Source organism: Acanthaster planci, linkage group LG14 (genome assembly GCF_054643075.1).
Source record: "Acanthaster planci isolate LZ-2023a linkage group LG14, COTS_SCS, whole genome shotgun sequence".
NCBI classification, from domain to species: Eukaryota; Metazoa; Echinodermata; class Asteroidea; order Valvatida; family Acanthasteridae; genus Acanthaster; species Acanthaster planci.
In genome coordinates, this window is record NC_141790.1 from 9957581 (window position 1) to 9979437 (window position 21857).

The 21857-nt window shown below is 44.9% G+C and overlaps 1 protein-coding gene across 1 annotated transcript; it reads right to left on the reverse strand.

Moving 5' to 3' along the window:
• Window positions 1-1367: 1367 nt before the first annotated feature.
• Window positions 1368-20913, reverse strand: LOC110980960 (uncharacterized). The gene is given in 17 exon segments (XM_087145865.1): window positions 1368-7130; window positions 8102-8316; window positions 10024-10216; window positions 10759-11007; window positions 11054-11192; window positions 11667-11690; window positions 11692-11808; window positions 11995-12048; window positions 12050-12100; window positions 12301-12580; window positions 12582-13737; window positions 14296-14459; window positions 14724-14800; window positions 18728-18856; window positions 19209-19304; window positions 19688-19779; window positions 20769-20913. Coding segments are annotated over 17 exon segments (4101 nt in total). The 5' UTR covers window positions 20899-20913; the 3' UTR covers window positions 1368-6195.
• Window positions 20914-21857: the final 944 nt, after the last annotated feature.

A 21857-nucleotide genomic window follows, 5' to 3' on the forward strand; every position in this document is an offset into this window, starting at 1 on the left:
CACGTCCACATTTTTTTCTACATTCTGGCCTTCAATATAATTCAAGCCGCAAAGAATAAACCTTTTCCGGTTCTTAATTTTTTATGAGTAATTCGGGGTACTTCCTAAGCAAAGTTCATAAGCTGCTTTTAAAACTTGGCAGACTTCGGCGTAAGCTCATTTGAAGGAGCTCTGCGGCATTTTAAACGTATTGCTATCAACGCGAATACACATTACCTTTGCCCAGCCGAGAAACGAGATTTTTCTGTGCCGTCGAGTCTAATCTCCACGCCCATGAACAACACGATTGATGGTCAATCAAATTGAAGAGCTCCTATTGTCATGCTTTTCCATGGCCATTTGGAGCGACCTCTATTCAAAGAAGCGCAGGCGCAAGCGTTACAATGGAATTGTACTGCAAAGGCAATGGTTTCTGAAAAGGAGAGTGCCCACAATCCCAATTATGAAGCCCCCCCCATCGCTGTACATGTACTTGTTTGGTAAAAAAAAAAGTCAGGATTGCCATGTTTCTGACCTCCATGGTCTGCTATTTCCAGACAATTAACAAAATGGCACGGACTATAGGCCCAAGGACTCTCAAAAAGGGAAAAGATCCTGTCCACACTATGGGACTGATGAGAAAATCCGCCACGCTCGCTTGGTTTGCAACGTCATCTTCGATTCACGCAAGAGTGACGATAAAGAACGGTTTGGAAGTACGCCCATGGCCTAAATAACTGCGACCTTACGATTAATCTTCGTTCAAGGTGAAGGGGTTCGACCCTGAATTGTGGCTTTCGTTTTTGCAAACAGTGGCCACCAAATTGCCTTAAGCGGCAAAAGACTACAGAAAATTAATCCTTGTTTTTTCACATCTTCGTCCCAAAACATATTTGCAAAAGTGTTGACGGAATAGGGAAGTCGTCTAGTGAAGGTGTTAAATTTCTTTGAAGAAATACATAATTTTTTATTCTCAGGGCCAGCCATGGTTTGCCAAGCACGACGACAAAAACGATGGTAGTGACATTGCAAAAGAGTGGCAAACATGAATACGTGTGACGGGGGAGGCCAAATTGGCGCACGGGATTTAGGGCCTGTTTGTCTCACTCGATCGGATCCGGGTCGACACCAGAACCCGCCTAGAGGAGAGCGCTTACCAGCTTATAGGGTCATTGATCGAAGCAAACAGGCCGTTCGTTTGTCTACAACTGGAAGAAAAGAAGGGACGCAAGAGGTCCTCGGTAGTATAACCGTCGACCGCGTACATTGGAAGGCAGGAGGGGACTAAGCCGGTGTTCCAGGGCCGGGTAATAGCCTTTCGAGGACACGTTTCCATTCATTCAATTAAACGATAACTTCCAAAATCAAGAACGACGGATGCACACTACTACGTGTCAATCGAGATCAAGATTACGGTTTATTCAGATAGTAACGGTACACATGGTATTCATACATCTATGTACACGAAGATGCTACGAGAACAGATCTACAGTGACGCCATAACTGTCAGACTATGGGCCTATTAACACAACAAACGACGAACACAGGAGCATACGAAACCAAATCACTGTGGAATTACAATTCTCGGCTGTTGAGCTAAATTCATCACTTTAAATAAGGATCAAGGTTGAACCAAAAGGGGCACAAGCACAGTGTGAAGCACAAAAGCGGTGTAAACGCGGAATCCGAACTCCAATAGCAGCAGTTTCAATTTTTCCCATGGAATCTAAACCGGATTTCATAGGATATTCATTCCCTAGCCCTTGATACAATGTGACGATACAGCTAAATATGTCCAACTCTTTTATAAAAAGTGTTTGGTGGTGCATTCTATTTCATTTCCGTCGGGTATTAACATTAATGAGCTGTTAACTGTGTAGTACACAAATATTACCGCTTAATAAATAAGAATAAATTCCGATGAGAACCAGCCACAAGAAATGCGCAACACACGGGATCGTGGCTGCAGCACTTGGCATTTCTGCGTATACCGGGTGTAGCAGCTCCCAGAATCACACCCAATGGTGGGCGTGGCCACACCTCCTCCATCCTCCACAAAATGGAGGCAAATCACACTGCCACCAGACCAAAGCGTGACCTGATCCCACAAGATGAGTCTTCAGGCCATATTTTTGATATCTGATTTTATTCTAGTTTGCACGAGAGAGATCAAAGTGGGTTCTTTGTTTCGATGTATCACGAATTCGGGGCGTCCTGATGAAAAATGGACAGCAATAATGGGCGAAAAATGTTGAGGGTTCCTGTCAATTTGCACGGGCACGATTCTCTCAAAGGTCTTCCACTCAAAAGGTTGCTCCGGGGACTTGTGACTCAATTTGAAGGCTGGGTCACAAATAGGGATGCATACTGCGGTGTTATATTATGCCGATGCGTCATGAATGTGTATGTAAAGCGAACAAGAAGAATTTCCATTTTTTGGGACAACAAAGAATTGAACACGTGAGAGTCGCAATAGTGCGCCTCCAAGACTTTGCAACGCGTTGGCCAATCACAATGCGCCAACTCTCTCCATCGTTTCCAAACACGCACAGTGATTGGCCAACGCGTTGCAAACTCTTGGTGGCGCACTATAGTGAAATGCCCGGATTGAAAGTGATCATGTACATGATGAGGAAGTGCCGCATGGGGAAAATATTAAGGACAAATTTGTTAAGTTAAAATTGTCATTTTTCCTGCTACATGTAAAAACCCTACTTAAAGATAGTTGTCGGAATGAAGACAGTATTTTTGTCTAAGAAAACTTCAAAATGCTTGTGACACTGGCAGCTGTCACTAGTAATAATGTACTCAATGGGCTTCCCTATTAAACTTTTTTTCGAACCATTCACTAGTGGTTTATTGTAATAAGTCAACAGAGAGGTCGCTTTGGGTCACGCAGGTGCGCCCTGCAGTCGTGCAAGTCAGAGACTGGGTGCAAGTCTCCTTTCACAAGTTTTAGCTGAATCATGTTTGGGCCATTGTTGTCGCGATGGGTGACCACAAACACTGAACAATATAAAATAGGAAAAAGAGTACAAATTTCTCGGTGTGTTGAAATCACCGGTGCTTGGAAAACAAATTAAAAAACAAAACCACAAAACACCCTCAGAACTGACCGCCTCCCAATGTTACTGTTTATCAGTAAATTGCCGATGAGTGCTTTGCCCCCCCCCCAACTTGGCAAATATCCTGACCACGCCCACGGTTTAGACTCCAAATTGACTCGCACTGTGGCTGACAGTACGCATACTGAATGAATGTGTTTCTCCTGCCTTCCAGCACCGTCAATACCCGGGCGAATGACGAAATACCCAACTAGAAAACAGAACCATTCACATCTGCCGTGTCTGGGAAGGACCAACAAAAATTTACAGACGGTTTCTGTCAAACGATTTGGCATCAACATTCACCAGCGGCAACACCGCATTGCGTGGTAAATACCAATTTGGGATTTCTCGGGTATTTTTCGATGGGTTGCAACGTTTGGTTCCGTATCCATGCCTAGGCCCCACGCGAACAAAACCCACGGGCAAAAGGGGGACTGTTCTTTGTGTCCGCGAACAACATTTACAGGCGACCTTTACGGCGTGGCAGCTTGCGCATGCATTCACCGTCGACGATATTGTTCTCTAAATTCTGGCGGAAAGTAAATACTATGGGGCTGATTTCCTATTGTACCCGAGCTCCTGCTTGTGTCGTATGTCAGACTTTATTAAAGTCTATAAAAACTGTGTGACGAACCTCCATTCTGACTAACATCCAACATTAACTGCCCAAATTCGAACCTACTGTACATAATAAATACGTACATCGAAGATTCCCGTACAGGTAAAATAATACACATGTAACCAACGGTTGCTTGCTGCCGACGTTCACACGTTAAGAAAGACAAAAGCTATGCACCCACACCCGTTTTCGTGTTCTTTGACAGAAAGGTAACAAATGAAGTGCTTTCCCCAGACTTCGCGCCGTTCACCTTCCAGCATAAAGATCCAAACGTGACCACTGGATCACAAATTCTGGGTCCACGCTAAAATGCATGAGAGTTGAGCCTTGACTGTGGTACATGTACTACATTTAAAAAAAACCCTGTCATGAATTATGAAACGCATTATTACATCCCTTTGGTACTGAATTCAAATATTGATGACAGAAGATTACATTTGTACAAACCAAAGAAAAGCGTGGGTGGGCGTTGTTTGTGCTAGTACTAGATTATTTCCCGGAAGCTCGAGGCTGAATTTTCCAAAACAACGGGAGAGCTTGAATCTGAAGTGGGAATTTCACCGAATTTTAAACAGCATCCGGCATTTACAGGATCTGTACTTCGTGACAGTGCAGTTCTCCAAATGCAAGACCGCGCACACCTCTTCTCGCTTTGCAGACCTTCCTTTCATTCACGAACACCTGGCGCCATTCTGTATGGCCGTCTAGTCTACTTCGCCCCCCAAAAATTGACCGTACTTGGCAAAAGTCTCCAGACGAAACGTGACATAAGCTAAGCGTATTTTCTAAAGAGTATTCTTCTACGTGTCTTTGTGTGCCGTGTCGACACCGCTTTCGGCTGCTCAGTGTGTTATCGAATACACGCCATAACATACTGCCTTGAAACGTAGAGGTATTTTATTCACATTTCCGTGAATTATTTTGTTCTGTGCAGCGGCAGTTTAGTAACCTCTGCCTGGCAAATGTTGCACCTACATGTAGGTGAAGCGGCAGCGAAAAGGAAGGTGTACTATCAGGTACATGTATTACATGACCCTTTGACCTTGTTAGGGAACCTGAGAGTACATGCACATGACGCATGGGCTGCATTAGTAACTGAATGAAGGCCTTTACAAAACAGGATTTACTGACTGTTGATTTGCCGGTCAGTAGGAACATGACTGTTGGATGCCGCTGTGAGAAGGAAATGACCTCTACTGCAACCCACCAGCGTCATCACAGAATTCCAAATAGATTAAATATTTTGGTCTTTGGTGTACCGTAGAGAAAAGTGTCTGCGTCATGGTTGTTGTTCGAGCGGGTCAGAGTAGAGAGTTTTGTGCGTTTACTATAAAACTCTTCGAATTAACTTCTATGGGTGGAAAACCATTTTATCGGCCCATTATCTTTTACAAAATAAAAGGTGGTTTGTTTCGATCCTTATCCCTTGCAGTGACTGAAAAAATACTGAAATTGGAATTCAGGACTGTTCGGGACGGATGACGATCCAAATATAACCACAGTATTCTAAATTTCTAAGCAGCGATTGCCATGTTGAATCACAAGGTTGAAAAAATGCCTATTTCTTGAGAACTGTGACAAGAAATTCATGGGAAATTCTATAAATTACAAGGACAGTAGTAACCTTTGCCTTAATGAGAGAACGGCAAGTTGATTGAAGAGCATGATTAAGCAGTCACCTAATTCCTCTGGAATTTACTTTGAAACATTCAGCTCTGGCATTTGCATAATACTGAATATTCAGCACATTACGATATACTGCAGAGTCCCACTGGATGTGAACATGTACAATGTACTGTGTGCTGTACTCACACTGCGTGCTGTAAAATTTTACGGTGGCTTTCAGATTTGTAGCTTTGATTGCTCCAATTCAGCATTTTTTTTTACCTTTGTTAATATACATGTTATCGTCACTGAACTTGAAAGATCCATCACTGCATGGGATCCAATGTTAACATGAAGGTTTGCCAATCGACGGTAACTGCGGCTGGGCGCGAGCTTCGACCCGGTAAATTTCCCCCCAAATCTCCTGGTATGCTGGTGGATACAGTGGATCTGAGGTGGTCAAGGCTCAAGGCTGTAACTTTTGTACCCACAAAGATAACGACCCACCCTTTACCCCTTCCTCACCCGTTTTGAGTACCGTACCCTGAACATCCTAGTTTACACAATACATTTCCAGATGTTACACACCCTGGCATCCCCGGCCGTAGGGATGTATCCGCATTCAAAACAGGACGAATATGGCACACATCAGGTTAATACATGTACCACTAAAATGAAGCGTTACATCAGTTTGAAGAGCATCATTTTAGGTGGATGTAGAAGCACGTCTAGGCTACATGCACGTGAAGAAATTAAGAGGTGTAAAAGCGAACAGGTGTAAAACAGGTGAAAAAGAACTACCTCACCCACTGATGTTTCCTTGAAAGGTACACAATAAAAAAAATGGTTTACTCGGATGGAAATGAACATGATGTAACAGACCCTTCATACATCTTGAGTGACGTACTCCACAAGGTCCGTCACGCCCAGGAGGTCATCCTCATCCTCACCCGTCGAGATGCCCTCCCCGTTTCCCGAGGAGCCGTTGCCGTTGACAATCGTTCCGCTGCAGCCTCCATTCAGCGTCGTGCCGTTGCTGACGGGTGGGGCGACGGCCGACTTGCTGGGGAAATCCTCTGCCCTCCTAACGGGGTCCTTCGCTCGAGCCTCCTCGGAATCCAAATGCTGCTTGGAAAGCTGCTCTGCCTGTTCGTTCTCTTTGTTGGAGTCTTTTTCCGTCTCGACAAAGGCTTTGTTCCGATCTGTTCCCTGGACTTCTTTAGTTTTGGCATACGTCTCAATCTCGCTTTCTCCCTCATTATCATCATAATCGTCATCATTGTCATCATCTTCTTCTTCCTCCTCTTCTTCTTCTTCATAATCCTCCTCTTCCTCGGAATCGCTCTCTGCAGCCATCTTCCGATAATCCACTTGTTTTGATGAATACCTTGATTGCCTCCCCCCAGCTTCACTGGGACTGTAATCGCTGTCTTCCGTGTACTTTTTCCTTTTGTGATGAGCCACCGGGGCCGTCTTTTTCCTCACAACAGGTCCGCTCTCCTGACCCTCCTCCTCTGAACTCGGTGAATCATCCTTCCTGACTGACTTTTTATCAGCAATGTCTTCGGTTTCGTCCTCTTCGTCGCTCTCTAACCGGAATTTGCGCTTCCGAACATAGCCAGCGTTCTCCGAAGACTCTGATTCGGACTCTAGTCGGCGCTTGTTCCTTGACCGTCTGTTCGCACTCCCTGATTGGTCCGACTGATACGAGCTGTAATCTGATTGGCCCTCTTCTGAGGAATCCCGTCTGGGCCTGGCTTGCTTTCTCCTCCTTGACTTACTTTCACTCTCGTCACTGTATTCACTGTACTGTTCACTTTCTGCTGGTTGTAACAGGAACCACAAAATATGCCATGAATCACAACATGCAGTCCAAACCCTAGACAGAAAACTGGTTCCCGTAAAACTACAGACCTTTAAACAAATACATATTCTGAATTGAAGGCTAGGCTCAAGACCTCCAGATGTATATTCAAAAGTCTGGGAGGGTTAAGGTCAAAGTGGAAGACTGCCAATCATCATTACAATGAACACCTCTTAAGACCATCATAAGACCACACAACACCAACATAGGATCTCCAGTCTGATACCAAGTGACAAGCTATTCAAAGGAACTTCAGCAAAAGCATTCCTTTGTCACTGTTCAATCTCTTACTTGTGACTGGTCTTGCGTTCGGCCTTGAGATTGGCCTTGTGATGGTCTTGTGTTCAGACTTTTGTCTGGCCTTGTGATAGGCCTTGTGATAGTCTTGCCTCTAGTCTTGTGTTCTGCCTTGTGTCTGGCCTTGTGATTGGCCTTGTGAAGGTCCTGTGTCTAGTCTTGTGTTCTGCGTTGTGTCTAGTCATGTGATTGGCTTTGTGATGGCCCTGTGTGTTCTGCCTTGTGTCCTGCCTTGTGATTGGCCTTGTGATGGTCCTGTGCCTGGTCTTGTATTCTGCCTTGTGTCTGGCCTTGTGATCAGCCTTGTGATGGTCTTGTGTCTGGTTTTGTGTTCGGCCTTGTTTCTGGTCATGTGATTGGCCTTCTGATGGTCTTGACTTCAACACTGCTACCAGTTGGTGGATTTGTTTTGAAACACATTCTACTTCCACTATCAATACAAGACCTTAACTTATCAAATCTCAGTTGTGCGAAGAAAGTGTCTCAAACCAAAGGCCACCAGGGCACCACAGTGGCAGATGTCACAGGTTCCTGTCCGCCACTGGTCAATTATTGAGATACCGAGGCTCAGCTGCGAAGACAAAAATGAGCGATGCTGACACTTTGGCATGTGAAACTGCCAGAACCCACCTGACTCAAAGTCTTCCTCCTCTGAGTAGTCTCGGTACCGTACCCGCTTACGCCGACGCTCGCTGCGCCTCTTGGGCAGGCTGCTCCACTTGGAGTAGCCCCTGGAGCGTTTCCGCCGCGGCGCATCCAAGTAGTCGCTCGCCTCGCTGACGTAGCTGTCCTCGTCGGCTTCCTCCTCCACTTCTTCTTCATAGTCCTGGTCGCTGGCAGCGTCACTGGAAGAAATATACGTTAGTAAATAGGGGATACCATTTTATTCCCATAATGATCTGAATCACAACACTACAGCGATTCTATGTATATATTATGAATTAACAGGGGGTCATGTTAACGTCAAGTATCCTCTGGTTCTTTTCTGAACCACACATGCTCAGAAAGAGATATTTTTACCTGGTGCTAACGCAACCTCTATAACTAACTTGTTATGAATTAGGATGTGAAAAAACTATATACGGAAACTGAATACACACTATTTATAAATGATAAAAAATCCTTATAATCAATTCTGATGTGAATTATAAGTTTCTTTTATTTAAGTTTAGATCATTGCAGATACGTGTCATGCACATGTATTCTTTTTACAGTCGACTTTCCTTAATACGGGGGCCTCGGGACTTACTATTGTCCCCAACACCCTTGTCTTAAGTGAAAAGGATTGTCCCACTTGTGTACCATTTGTCAATCGTACTTCTGTTGTTGGCTAACGAATTTGCTTTCAACAAATTTTAAACATGTTTATCGAATTAATTTTGAATTTTTGCCCCGCCTGACGTGTATTTTAACACTGTATAGTCAGTGTATGCCCCCAAAGGCTTGTGAAAAATCAAAAGCGTACTCTGGTGGGACTCGAACCCATGACCTCCTGCTTACTAGTGCAGACTGTCTGTCAAAGCACTCAGGTTTTTATCCAAGGACGTTTAAATAATCACCAAAGACATGTCCACTCACACCCAAACCAATTATGAAAGAGGCAATGTTGATTTCATTGACCTGAAAGTGAGCCATCCCCAAATATGCACCTAAATGTCAACACATTGGTGCTCAGTGATGCGTAACGGTAAAATCATGAATGAGGTATCATTGGAAAGCATTTGTTCTCAACTTTGGGATGATACCAAGGTTTCCACTAGAAAATGTGTAGCTTTGCCACAGTGACCATTTAAAGTTTTTGATACAACCCGTACTGTAATTGAAAAGAACAAGCCAGAAAATGAATAAAACGGAGTGGTCGCTGTTGCGAGAGAACGCGCACGTAAAGTATACAGTGTATTAATATTTTAGTTGGTGACCAACAACAGAGATGCAATTTTATACATGTACAAAGTGAAGGAAACCATTGAATTTTTTGGTGGACAATAGAGGGCGTCGGCCGGGGCCTGGGTAAAATAGTTTTAGTGGGAAACAAAGTTTTTTTTAACTTTTGGGATCTAGAACTTGTAAATTTGACTTTCAAAAGATCATGGAAAGAGAAAAAGGCTTTCAATGACAAATAAAATGACGTTAGTTTATAAGTCGGGTTGGGGCATTTTTCCATTCTCTTTGTCTTTTGGGGGGGGGGAGTTTGTTCTGATCAAGCCCTCTAGTGGTCTGGGAATCACAAACACCCACTGTCCATCGCATTCGTTCCTACTGGGCTTCAACTGCAAAAATACTTCAGAAAATACTTTTTGCCATTGTGCCAAATCCAAGTCTGTGTGTCTGACTTCATGTCCAGTTCCAAGCAAAGTTTCAAATGTTTATTGATGGAACACACAGAGCATTGTCCAAGCCTTGGCTTCCCTTTGAAATACTTGGATATTTCCATAGCTTGTAACAAAGCTTTATAAGGATCTCAACGCAGGGCAGTCAATTCCTGCAGCTAAAGACAGACACAAAGCTAAGATCTGCTGTGAGAAAATGAGTCTTCCCGACTCGGAACTGACCTGTCCATCTGAAAGTCGTCGCTGACGTCCTCCTCCTCCTCGCTGGTGGCGTCCAGGTCTCCCAGCCGCCTCTTGCTCTTCCGCCTCGACCTCCGCTCCTTGGCCTCATCCTCGCTGCTCTCCTTCAGGCCCTCGATGGTTGAGATATCCTTGCCGCGGCTGATTGGGCGGGTGGCCTGGTACTCCTTGACGGCTGCGCAGACAAGGTGTGTAGGAATTTGAGGTTTGGATTATGAAAAACTACAGGCAATATCACAAAACAATTTTCATTTGTCCATTTTCATAATTATCATGTGAGCACCTACTAACTTTCCTTGCATGGTTTATTTGACGACTTGTACGTCAAATGCTGTCCCTCTTTGACTCATCCCCCTTTACTTGCTCTTATTTGTCCAATATTGCTATTGTTGCTTAAATCATGACTTTAAGCCTGGATATGGCATACAAGCTTGTGGATTCGGATTGGCAATCCTGAACGAAGATATTTGGAGGATTCCTAATACTGGACCATATCGTTCAGTCGGTAGAGTGCTAGAACAGCTTTCCACAGGTCACTTGTTCAAATCCTGCTTCAGTCAATGTAATTTGCATCTGCAACAAGTTGCAATATGCTTTGAAAAAAAGATTTGGGATACGGGCAATGAGGATTTGAAGTCCCTCAAAAGATGGAACAAATCTGGCATATTTGAGGTTAGCCTTGGACTGGAGTTCCACCAGTGTGGTGTGGTGTTTTACCTTTCTTGTGTTCCACAACTTCCTCTTGAATGGCCGAGTTGATGGCCGTTTCAAAGTCCTCAAACTTGTAGCTGATCTCCTTCCGGGCACGGCGGGAGCGTCGCTGGACCATCTCAAACTCCTCTTCTCCTTCTTGGCCCTCGTTGTCCTCGTCATCCTCGTTGTCGTTGATGAAGTTGCGATCCCGTAGGCTCTGCTCCCGCCAGCGCCACGCCCGGTCACGGTCCCGGGAACGGTCTCGGCGCGATCGTCTATGATGCTGCTGCTGCCCTTTGCCCTTGTTGAGGGTGGTGATGATGGTGGTGGTGGCGGTGCTTTCGACGGTGGTGCCTGGAACGCGAGTCGTCACTGGGACTCCTCAATCCCTGGCGGAAGGTGGACGAGGTGTGACGTAGGGCCACAGCGTGCCTTTGCTTCCTAACTTTGACCATCTCCTAAACAGGTCAACCCCAAAAAGTCATGCAGTTTAGATTTGTGGAGTAACAGGACATGCCTGACATACTGCATTACATTTCTTAACCTATGCCTGCCAGAGTACAATTGGGCTGCAGATGTACAGATCTGTGGCAACCTGTTGATTGGACAGTCAAGTGGAGCGGCACAACTGACAATCCTGAGACAATAGTATCTAACCCCAATGAACAAAGCCACTGTTGGATACCATAGTGGTTGGGAGGATAGGAACTGTTTGGTCTTGGAAATGGTTGACCTGTTGGATTCCCTTCCAAGTTTCTCAAAGATTTGAAGGGCCCATAAATGTGACATTTTGGACAGATTTGACACTTCTGACATTTTTGACACCCTCATTGGTGATATGACAAGTAACTGACGTGTGGATCAAAAGGATCTGAAGTATTCAGAACAACATTCAAGTGAGTTCGAGTATTTACAGTTGTTGAGCCACTCACATCAGGGAGGATGTTGTGCATGCAATATATCGGTGAGCGCCCAGAGTGCCGAGCCATCCTTTCGTTTCCGTTTTCTTTCCTTTTTCTTCAGACTAGCGTCAACTTCCGTCAGCATCTCTGCCAGCTTGTCAACAAGCTTCTCCTGAGAAAATACAATCAACAGCAATTTTTTGATATCCCTTTGAATTTTATCAAAGTCGAGACCACATGATGTAAGAAGTGTGATGCACTGTGTCTAAGGAGCAAAAGCACTCGTGGAGTCAAGGGTGACTTCTACAATTGATGTTAAAATTTGATGTCAAAAAGTAGGGTGACGTCAGCAACTTACATGCTCACAATTGGGACAGTACCAGTTGCCCTCAGGTATGATCATTAGAGGGGGGCCGTAGCCATGCCGTGTGGTACCCCGAGTCACACTTGTCACACAGGAGTATCTGAAATGAAAACAGGGACTCATACCATCATCTGATCTTTCAAAATCCCACAAACAGTTTTGCAGGATCTTGTAGGTTTGAGGAAAGTGAAGGAACTACATCTTGCCAAACGTTTGAAACCTTTGGATGCTTTTTACAGGTTGTTCCACATTTTCTTCAGTTGTATATTGCATGAATGTGCATTTTGGAACTGGCCTTACCCATTCCGGATGGTTATACATTCCACATTTGCAGCAGGGGCTGTCATCCTCTCCAGCTGGCCCACAATCTTCTTTCTCCTCCTCCTCCTCCTCAACCTCCTCCTTCATCTCCTCCTCAATCTTGGCGGCCGCCTTGCGGGAGGCATTCCGGCGGGGCGTGAACCGGCTCCGGGCACTTTTTTTCTTGCGCTTCTTGCCGACCTTCTTGGGCCTGCCGACAGGCTTGGCCTTCACTTCCGTCTTCTCCTTTTCCTCCGTCCTCTTCTCATCACCACCTGCCCTTTTCTCCCTCCTCCGAGTCCTTGACAACTTGCCCCTCCTTGCTCTCTGGTTTGGTTGCTTGTTTGCCACCATCTTCGGGAAGGTTTAGTTTAGACTTTGTATCCTCCTCTAAACCCTCACTGCCGTATTCTTCCATCATCTGCTTTTCACTTCTCTCCTTACTGCATTGTACTCCATCATCCTCTTTTGACCCTTCTTTATCTCCTTCTTCCTCCTTGCTGCCATCCATTTCAGATTTCTCTGATGTATCAGTCTCTCCAGTCTTGGCATCCTTACAATTTCCATCGATTGTTTCTTTCTCTTCCCTCCATTCATTCTTAGGCGAGGTCTGCGCAATATCTTTCAAGCTCTCTTTTTCGTCACTGACTGTTGTGTCTTCCTTCACTTCCTTTACTGCATCTCCTTCCTCCTCTATTTTTGGTGGTAACACAACCTGATTTTCTGTCTTAAGCTTGGCAGCATCAGCTGGTGTCTGATTTGGTTCATCTTTGGGAACTGGCTTAGTTTCTTTCTCCTTGCAAGCATCGGCTGGTGCCTGATTTGGTTCATCTTTGGGAACTGGGCTTAGTTTCTTCCTCCTTGCAAGCATCGACTGGTGTCTGCTTTGGTTCATCTTGGGAACTGGCTTAGTTTCTTCCTCCTTGCAAGCATCGGCTGGTGTCTGATTTGGTTCATCTTTGGGAACTGGCTTAGTTTCTTTCTCCTTGCAAGCATCGGCTGGTGCCTGATTTGGTTCATCTTTGGGAACTGGCTTAGTTTCTTTCTCCTTGCAAGCATCGGCTGGTGCCTGATTTGGTTCATCTTTGGGAACTGGCTTTGTTTCTTCCTCCCTGCCAGCATCGGCTGGTGTCTGATTTGGTTCATCTTTGGGAACTGGCTTTGTTTCTTCATCCTTGCCAGCATCGGCTGGTGTCTGATTTGGTTCATCTTTGGGAACTGGCTTAGTTTCTTGCTCCTCTAAAATTTCAGTTTTGATGGCAACATTCTCCTTTGTGTCTTCGACAACTCTAGCCTGATCTTGACCTACTGTCCTCTTTTCAACTTTGACGTCTACAGGATGCTGCACAGGCGCATCTCTACTTTCTTCCATCTTCTCAACTGATTCTTTGTCATCTTGGTCATTTGACTGCTTCTGTTGTTTGGTGTTCACAGACTCTGGGCGACAGAAATATAACATCTTAACTGCTTTATATCACACTCTTATGGTAGCTTCCTGAAGCTACAAAATTTAACGCTGTTTAGTAAAAACCAATTCCGTTTCCTTTGAACTTAACATCAAGTTTTTGTCACCAACTTTTACGAAGCACTAGTGGCGGAGCTGAACAGTCCCAGAATACTTCAAAACACAGCAAAACAAAGAGTTTGATGAAACAGAACAGAAGGTAAGTTAGGGGTAAGATTAATACCTTCTAAGATCTTAAATGTGTCCATGAAGAAGTAATCTACAGACACGATGGGTAGAAATATAAGGGAGCGTTTGAAACGTAGAATCAACATTGGTGAATGCTGCCCCAAGACCAATCTACTAGAAAAACCAGTTACATGTATTTAAATCAGGAAAGGGTGGTGATGCCAGTCCAAAAAATATCCATTCGTGTCTGTGCGTTCACAAAGACTGCTTTACTGTCTTTTGCTCTTTCAGATTTGTACTACTTAGCTCGAAACTGAAGAGTGAGCAGCATTTTAGCTACTGTTGGGGGGCTCCTACGTTACCATGGTCATTGGTCGTCTGTTCCTTACTGCTCTTGGCATCGGTCTTGTTGGAACTGGTGTCTGAGCCGGCAGTCGACTCCGTGTCTTCCTCCTTCCCTTGGCCAGCCACGACATTGGTGCCACTCCGTAGGGCTCTGATTAGGTTCTCCATCTGGTCCCGATCGCTGGCAGACAAAGCATTTGCATTCGATATCATGAATATTGCTTCGTGAATATTCATAATTGATAATTGGTTTCTGTAAACTGTTTGCTTTGTACTGGGGTGCCTGCCATGCATTAAGTGTCAACCTTAGGGTACTTGTAGGGTAGGGCACTTGATGTTTACACCTGACACAGATTCTTCTCTTCACTGCTGTTGGAAATGATTCTGTAGGGATCAACATCTTTTACCCTCCTAACTTTTCAATCTATCTTGCAGTTGGACTCACTTTGAGATCATTTCCCAAGTGGAGCTGTCCTGGTCGTCTTGTTCTTCACGGTAAATACGAATGTTCACATCTTCATCCTGCCAAAATTGGGAGGGAAGTTAAAAAAGGGGAGTTAAGTGCAGTACCTTAACCCTAAGCCCTTCACATCTCGAAATGAACCTTCCTACATCCTTTGAAAATACTTCATTGAGCAGAAACCCACAGCTTCATGTGTGTGCAGGTTTTCAAGGGTTCGGGATTCTTCATAAAAGTCACTGTAGCTTAAATGGTTAAAGAAAATTGTGACCAGCTCTCAAAAAATGGGTTATAAGTCGCCAAATTAGGTTATGAGTTTTTGATATGGCTGGATTCTGTACATCAAAAGCTACTATTTGATACATGAATGATCGCTGTACTGCACTGCGTTCCAGAGATATATAGACATTTGTATATCAACATTTTCAGATTCAACTAGAGTGGCAAAGCCGCCAAGGCTCGCTGCTTGTTATAGGTTTGAATTTCTTTCCTGTAATAACAGGAAAGAAAGAGACATTCAACTTATATGGTTACTAAATTAAACAAGAAAATACTAACCAAGCTTCATCAAAACTTTTACAACATTGGTTGATATACGACTGCAATACAGATGTGCAAGATATTTTATCGAACCTTAACAATAAAATTCATTGTACTCTAGGAGAAAAATCCTAGTTAGTGCTGTGTGCAGACTGTGTGTTGAAAGGAGCTTGTCATTTAAAAGTTAATCAACAAAGACTACCAACTAGGGAGATACAGGTACAAAGGCTTCATACTTCTTTACAGGAAAGAGGAATGCCTATAGAATGTGGGTCCAGTACAGTCAGACTAAACCTGGATGATTATATAAGCAGTGCATTTGTGGATTTGGAGGATGGTGCATAATTAAAATTCCTCTAAAGTACAGTTTTGCACTTTGTATCCAACCCCATCATCCTATCCCCTACAATTCTACCCTTATCATCCATAACGCATCATTCCATATCTACCATGTCTACTTTGACTCCATCCCTAATACCATCTATCTCCAATCACATATCCACCTTATCTTTCCATCCATATTCTACTCAGCCCCCCATCATCCTATCAGTCTCCTACTCCACCCCCTCCCCATCATCCTATCCATCTCCTACTCTACCCCCTCCCCATCATCCTATCCATCTCCTACTCTGCCCCCCTCCCCATCATCCTATCCATCTCCTACTCCACCCCCTCCCCATCATCCTATCCATATCTTACTCCTTCCCCTCCCCATCATCCTATCCATCTCCTACTCCACCCCTCCCCATCATCCTATCCATCTCCTACTCTACCCCCCTCCCCATCATCCTATCCATTTCCTACTCCACCCCTCCCCATCATCCTATCCATCTCCTACTCTACCCCCTCCCCATCATCCTATCCATCTCCTACTCTGCCCCCTCCCCATCATCCTATCCATCTCCTACTCCACCCCTCCCCATCATCCTACCCATCTCCTATTCTGCCCCCTCCCCATCATCCTATCCATTTACTACTCCGCCCCCTCCCCATCATCCTATCCATTTCCTACTCCGCCCCCTCCCCATCATCCTATCCATTTCCTACTCCACCCCTCCCCATCATCCTATCCATCTCCTACTCTACCCCCTCCCCATCATCCTATCCATCTCCTACTCTGCCCCCTCCCCATCATCCTATCCATCTCCTACTCTACCCCCTCCCCATCATCCTATCCATCTCCTACTCCATCCCTCCCCATCATCCTATCCATCTCCTACTCTTCCCCCCTCCCATCATCCTATCCATCTCCTACTCCACCCCTCCCCATCATCCTATCCATCTCCTACTCTGCCCCCTCCCCATCATCCTATCCATCTCCTACTCTGCCCCCTCCCCATCATCCTATCCATCTCCTACTCCACCCCTCCCCATCATCCTATCCATCTCCTACTCTACCCCCTCCCCATCATCCTATCCATCTCCTACTCTGCCCCCTCCCCATCATCCTATCCATCTCCTACTCTGCCCCCTCCCCATCATCCTCTCCATCTCCTACTCTGCCCCCTCCCCATCATCCTATCCATCTCCTACTCTGCCCCCTCCCCATCATCCTATCCATCTCCTACTCTACCCCCTCCCCATCATCCTATCCATCTCCTACTCTTCCCCCTCCCCATCATCCTATCCATCTCCTACTCCACCCCTCCCCATCATCCTATCCATCTCCTACCTCTGCCCCCCTCCCCATCATCCTATCCATCTCCTACTCCACCCCTCCCCATCATCCTATCCATCTCCTACTCTACCCCCTCCCCCATCATCCTATCCATCTCCTACTCTGCCCCCTCCCCATCATCCTATCCATCTCCTACTCTGCCCCCCTCCCCCATCATCCTCTCCATCTCCTACTCTGCCCCTCCCCATCATCCTATCCATCTCCTACTCCATCCCCTCCCCATCATCCTATCCATCTCCTACTCTACCCCCCTCCCCATCATCCTATCCATCTCCTACTCTGCCCCCTCCCCATCATCCTATCCATCTCCTACTCTGCCCCCTCCCCATCATCCTCTCCATCTCCTACTCTGCCCCCTCCCCATCATCCTCTCCATCTCCTACTCTGCCCCCTCCCCATCATCCTCTCCATCTCCTACTCTGCCCCCTCCCCATCATCCTATCCATCTCCTACTCTGCCCCCCTCCCCATCATCCTATCCATCTCCTACTCTGCCCCCTCCCCATCATCCTCTCCATCTCCTACTCTGCCCCCTCCCCATCATCCTATCCATCTCCTACTCCACCCCCTCCCCATCATCCTATCCATCTCCTACTCTGCCCCCTCCCCATCATCCTATCCATCTCCTACTCTGCCCCCTCCCCATCATCCTATCCATCTCCTACTCCGCCCCCTCCCCATCATCCTATCAGTCTCCTACTCTGCCCCCTCCCCCTCACAGGGCAAGTACAAAATACAACTCAAAATGTTAACATTCAACTTTTATAATTTTTTCATTAAATTCATAAGTTTCTAAGCATTAGTGCCATATGAGACTATTTAAATACTGATGAAATTCCAAGAGGAGGTAACAAGCACTCAATGGCACATTTAAACACCTATGGAACTGCAAGGAAAAACTTTAACATTTGAGGGCAGACAGCCGGATGGCCTCCCAGATGGACAAAAGATGGAAATCGGTATTACATAGGCTCGCACTTGCTTCGCAGCTCGCCATTAAAAACACTTTTTGAGAAAAAGCTCATAAGGTGTAGAGCATACAAACACAACGCTACATAGGATTTCCTACTGAGTGATCAATTTTCATCTTTTTTCATCAGTATCCATGTTTGTAGTCACAAATTCTGAAAATATTATAAATATTATAGAAGCTGTTAAAGGATAAAACACAAAATCAAGTTTTTGATGAAATTTCGCCCTCTCCAAATAGAACAGGCCATTACGTGTTTTGGCAATGCGCGACTTATTACCCTTTCTGTAGAGTGGGTCACAATTAGTGGCCAAAAAGGGCAGGAATTTCTAGTTTTAGAGACAAGAGGGAAACCTGATGATTACATACGCATGTATATGAGAAAAGCTACAACATCATGTTGGGACTGAATACCCAATCCACTTATTGGCAAGAGAGGGATTTGAACCTCTGACACCATAGGTTGGAGGCCAGGCAAAAACTACAATCCAGCTGGGGCCAATTTCATAGAGCTGCTTAAGCACAAAATCTGCTTAAGTGTGAAAAAACCTTAATTAAAAAAATAAGAAAGTTTACCAGCTCAAACTGATTGTTATGCTAACCAAAAGACAGCTAAATACAATCCCTAAACAATATACATCACATGGAGTTTTGGCTGGTTACCTAATTTATCAAGTAAGGTTTTCTCACGCTTAAGCAAATTTGGTGCTTAAGCAGCTCCACGAAATCAGACCCAGGCCCTGATCAGAAAGGGCTGCAATTTAAACCACATTTTCCAAGAATTTCCGCAGACATCTCTCACCTTGTGGAACCAGTAGACCAGGCCCATCTTGTCCCTTCCCACGGGCTCGGCCCGCATCTTCTCCGCGTCCTCCTCGTTCACGATGGCCTTGAACTTTAAGTTGTCATCAAACTGGCTCTCGCAGAGAAACTGTGCAGGAAATGGGTAAGAAGCCTTGTGGTTAAGGCAACTTGGAACTGCAGAGGACTCCTATTTAGTCTAAAATCCCGGACTTTGCAGTTACATCTAGTGTTTTAGTGCCGTAAATCATGCACACACTGCAATCAAATGTAGGTAGAATACATAGGAATAATTGTTTTCTCGAAATGAAAGTTATACTTGTAACTATACATATCATTAAGATGAATACCTTCAAACAAAAATTTCCAAGACCACGATTCTTGAAATCTGAAAAGCAAGGGGCAACTGGGCAGTGCTCAATGGTGTCGAGAGCAGCACACGTGTTTAGAGTACACATACTCAGAATGGTGCATGTACTTACCCTGAGCACAGCAATCTTGATCTGGGGCTTGCTGGCTGCAAAGCCAAACCTCTCTACTTCCCAAGCTGCCACTTCTGAGAAACGTTCTCGGCACATCTGTAAAAGAAAGATATCGAGGGATCCAGTTTGCAGATATCAGAATGCTACTTTACTTTGTCGTTCTTACAGTAACATCAGAATTTACATTCCAGGTGTACACAGAGGGCGCTAGAGTTGAGCATGCAAGTCACAACCCTTCAGACTTGTTCTGACCTTGATTTCTAACCTCCAAAACAAGTGGTGCAAGTCGGGAGGGGGGGAAGACACATGTTCAGACCCGACCCATGCACCCCCTCCCCTGGGTACATCCCAATTTCAACATGCTCCCCCCCTTTAAGAAAATTGCTTCCCAGTCATGCCACTGTTCCAGACTCAAGTATCATTGTTTCTCATAGAAATGTGTTCATGCGTTGCATTGATATAAATAATGTATCAGATACCTTGGCAAGGTAGCGTTGCCACTTTTCCAACGAGAAAGATTTCCTTGTCTTCCTCATCAGCTTGATGATGACGTCCTTTAGCAGTGGAGGAACTGATGAAAGGAAGAAGAGAACTGACTGTTTTATCTGCCTTCTGGGTCGCACTCCATGCCCGTTCATGAACTCCACAAAACAATGTTGAAGTTTGAATCAACATCAGTATTCTTCTTTCTTTTTTTCTCCGCACTCCTAAATAATGTTGGGCACAATCTTTATCCGGTTCCATGCCTTGTCGATGCAAATCCATTTTGAGGAGATGGAATTCAGACCGAGCGCAAATTCAGACTTTATTTCCCTGGGGAAAAAATCCTCCAAAGCCACAAATCACTAAGAAGTGAAATATTCCTGCAATATAAGAAGATAATCCTATGTCCACAGGCCACAGCACATCTCCAATCTGGGGGTGAGTGGGCCCTGATGTCCTAACAGGGGGCCAGATCTTAAAACGTATGCCTTAACTTCTAGGGCATGTAACTGCATGGTAAAGACATGTCAAGAAGGGCGAATTTACTGTTCAAGTGCTTTAATAGTTACACTAATGGTTCCATGCTGCCATTATAAACAAAAAATTCCCTGCAACCAGACAGACAACAGCTAAATCTACATTTGGTTTTTTAACAGGAGAAGATTAAGCCTGCCTGCAGAGAGGAAAAATGGTGGAAACCCAATCATGTCTATCCGTTGTCAGTTACCGACTGAGTTACATGTATGTAGGCCTAGCCTGTAGGCCTACAATACATGATGTAGTAGCCTATATCATAAATTTTATCACTTTGTTTAATATTATTTAGGCCCTATGCACAGGCCCTAATTGAAACCATTAAACACTCTCTATAATCAGAACCAAGAAAGTTGGAATGAGTAAATGAGTTCTCTTGAATAGCAAGCCGACCTTAATTGTTTTTTCCATAAAACGCAGTCAACGCTTCTGCAGTACACAGTCACAATGGTCATCACGCCATTTAGCGATGCACTCGCCACCACAAAAACATCGTGATAAAAACCACGATTCCAGCAAACGCGCCGCCGCTGTTTGCCTTACCACAGTGGGCATAGCCGATGGCTGTCTCCAGGTCCGTGATGGAGACCTCTGGCAGCTGAAGATGCTCGCCGTAGCGCTCCAAAAACGAGCAAACTACAGCGAAATCTGGGAAGCTACTAACAGACGCCATTGCTCTTTATAATGAGTTTTTATGGCAAAAATGACACAATGTCACCGATGAGGGCGTTGTTTCGATTACATGTCAATACTTGCAATATAGCGCAAAGGCAGCACCAGCACTCCCCAGCAGTATTCATGTATGCTCGAGAGATCGTTCAAGTTCGGCCTTGATTATCGTCGGTAAAGCCGTCTTAATTCGTTTATATTTGTCGATATTTTACACCGTTAAAGTTGGACATTCCAGTACTTCCCTATTTCACCATTTCATGCTTTTGAAACAATCCTTCACCATGTAGATAGGACTTCTTCTCACAAACATGACAAAGAGTGTTCAATGATTTAAATAGTCTCCACCGCCCTACGTTAAAAATGCCAAAAATACCAACTCCTTTTAACTTAGATTGAGCTTGACAGGCACTGGAAAGAAATGGGTTTATAAAGGTCATAGCCCAATTACTCCCAACAAACTGTAACTAGTGTAAGTGTGACAGGCTGAAAAGTGACTTCTCAGATTAGGGTCTAGGGCCTAAGCCTTATCGCTGCTTTTATAGGCATACTGGAGCTATTAAAAAGGAGGAACAATGCTTGGAAGGCATAGGAAACAGGATCAAACATGACCGTTTTTCCTTACCACATTGCCTTTCTCCCGTGTGGTATGAGCGATAAGGCTTATTTCGGAAAGTGTTCCATATTTGGACGCCACTTGACGCCCTGTACACAAATCCTATGAGACTGGTCTGAAACCCTCTGAGTGTTTTCTCAGTCACGGTAAACGACGGGGTGCTTTCCCTCCTAAATTGAACTTTTCTGGACATGTTTTTGTTTTCTGATGGCTATTAAGTCACTGTAGGGCAAGAATTACTGGCTTCCGTGTATCAAACTCTTCCCTTTATTTCGCAAAATTGTCAACATATCATGCATGATGCACCAAGCTAAAGCTAAGGTTGACTGATCTTGCAAAGATCACGT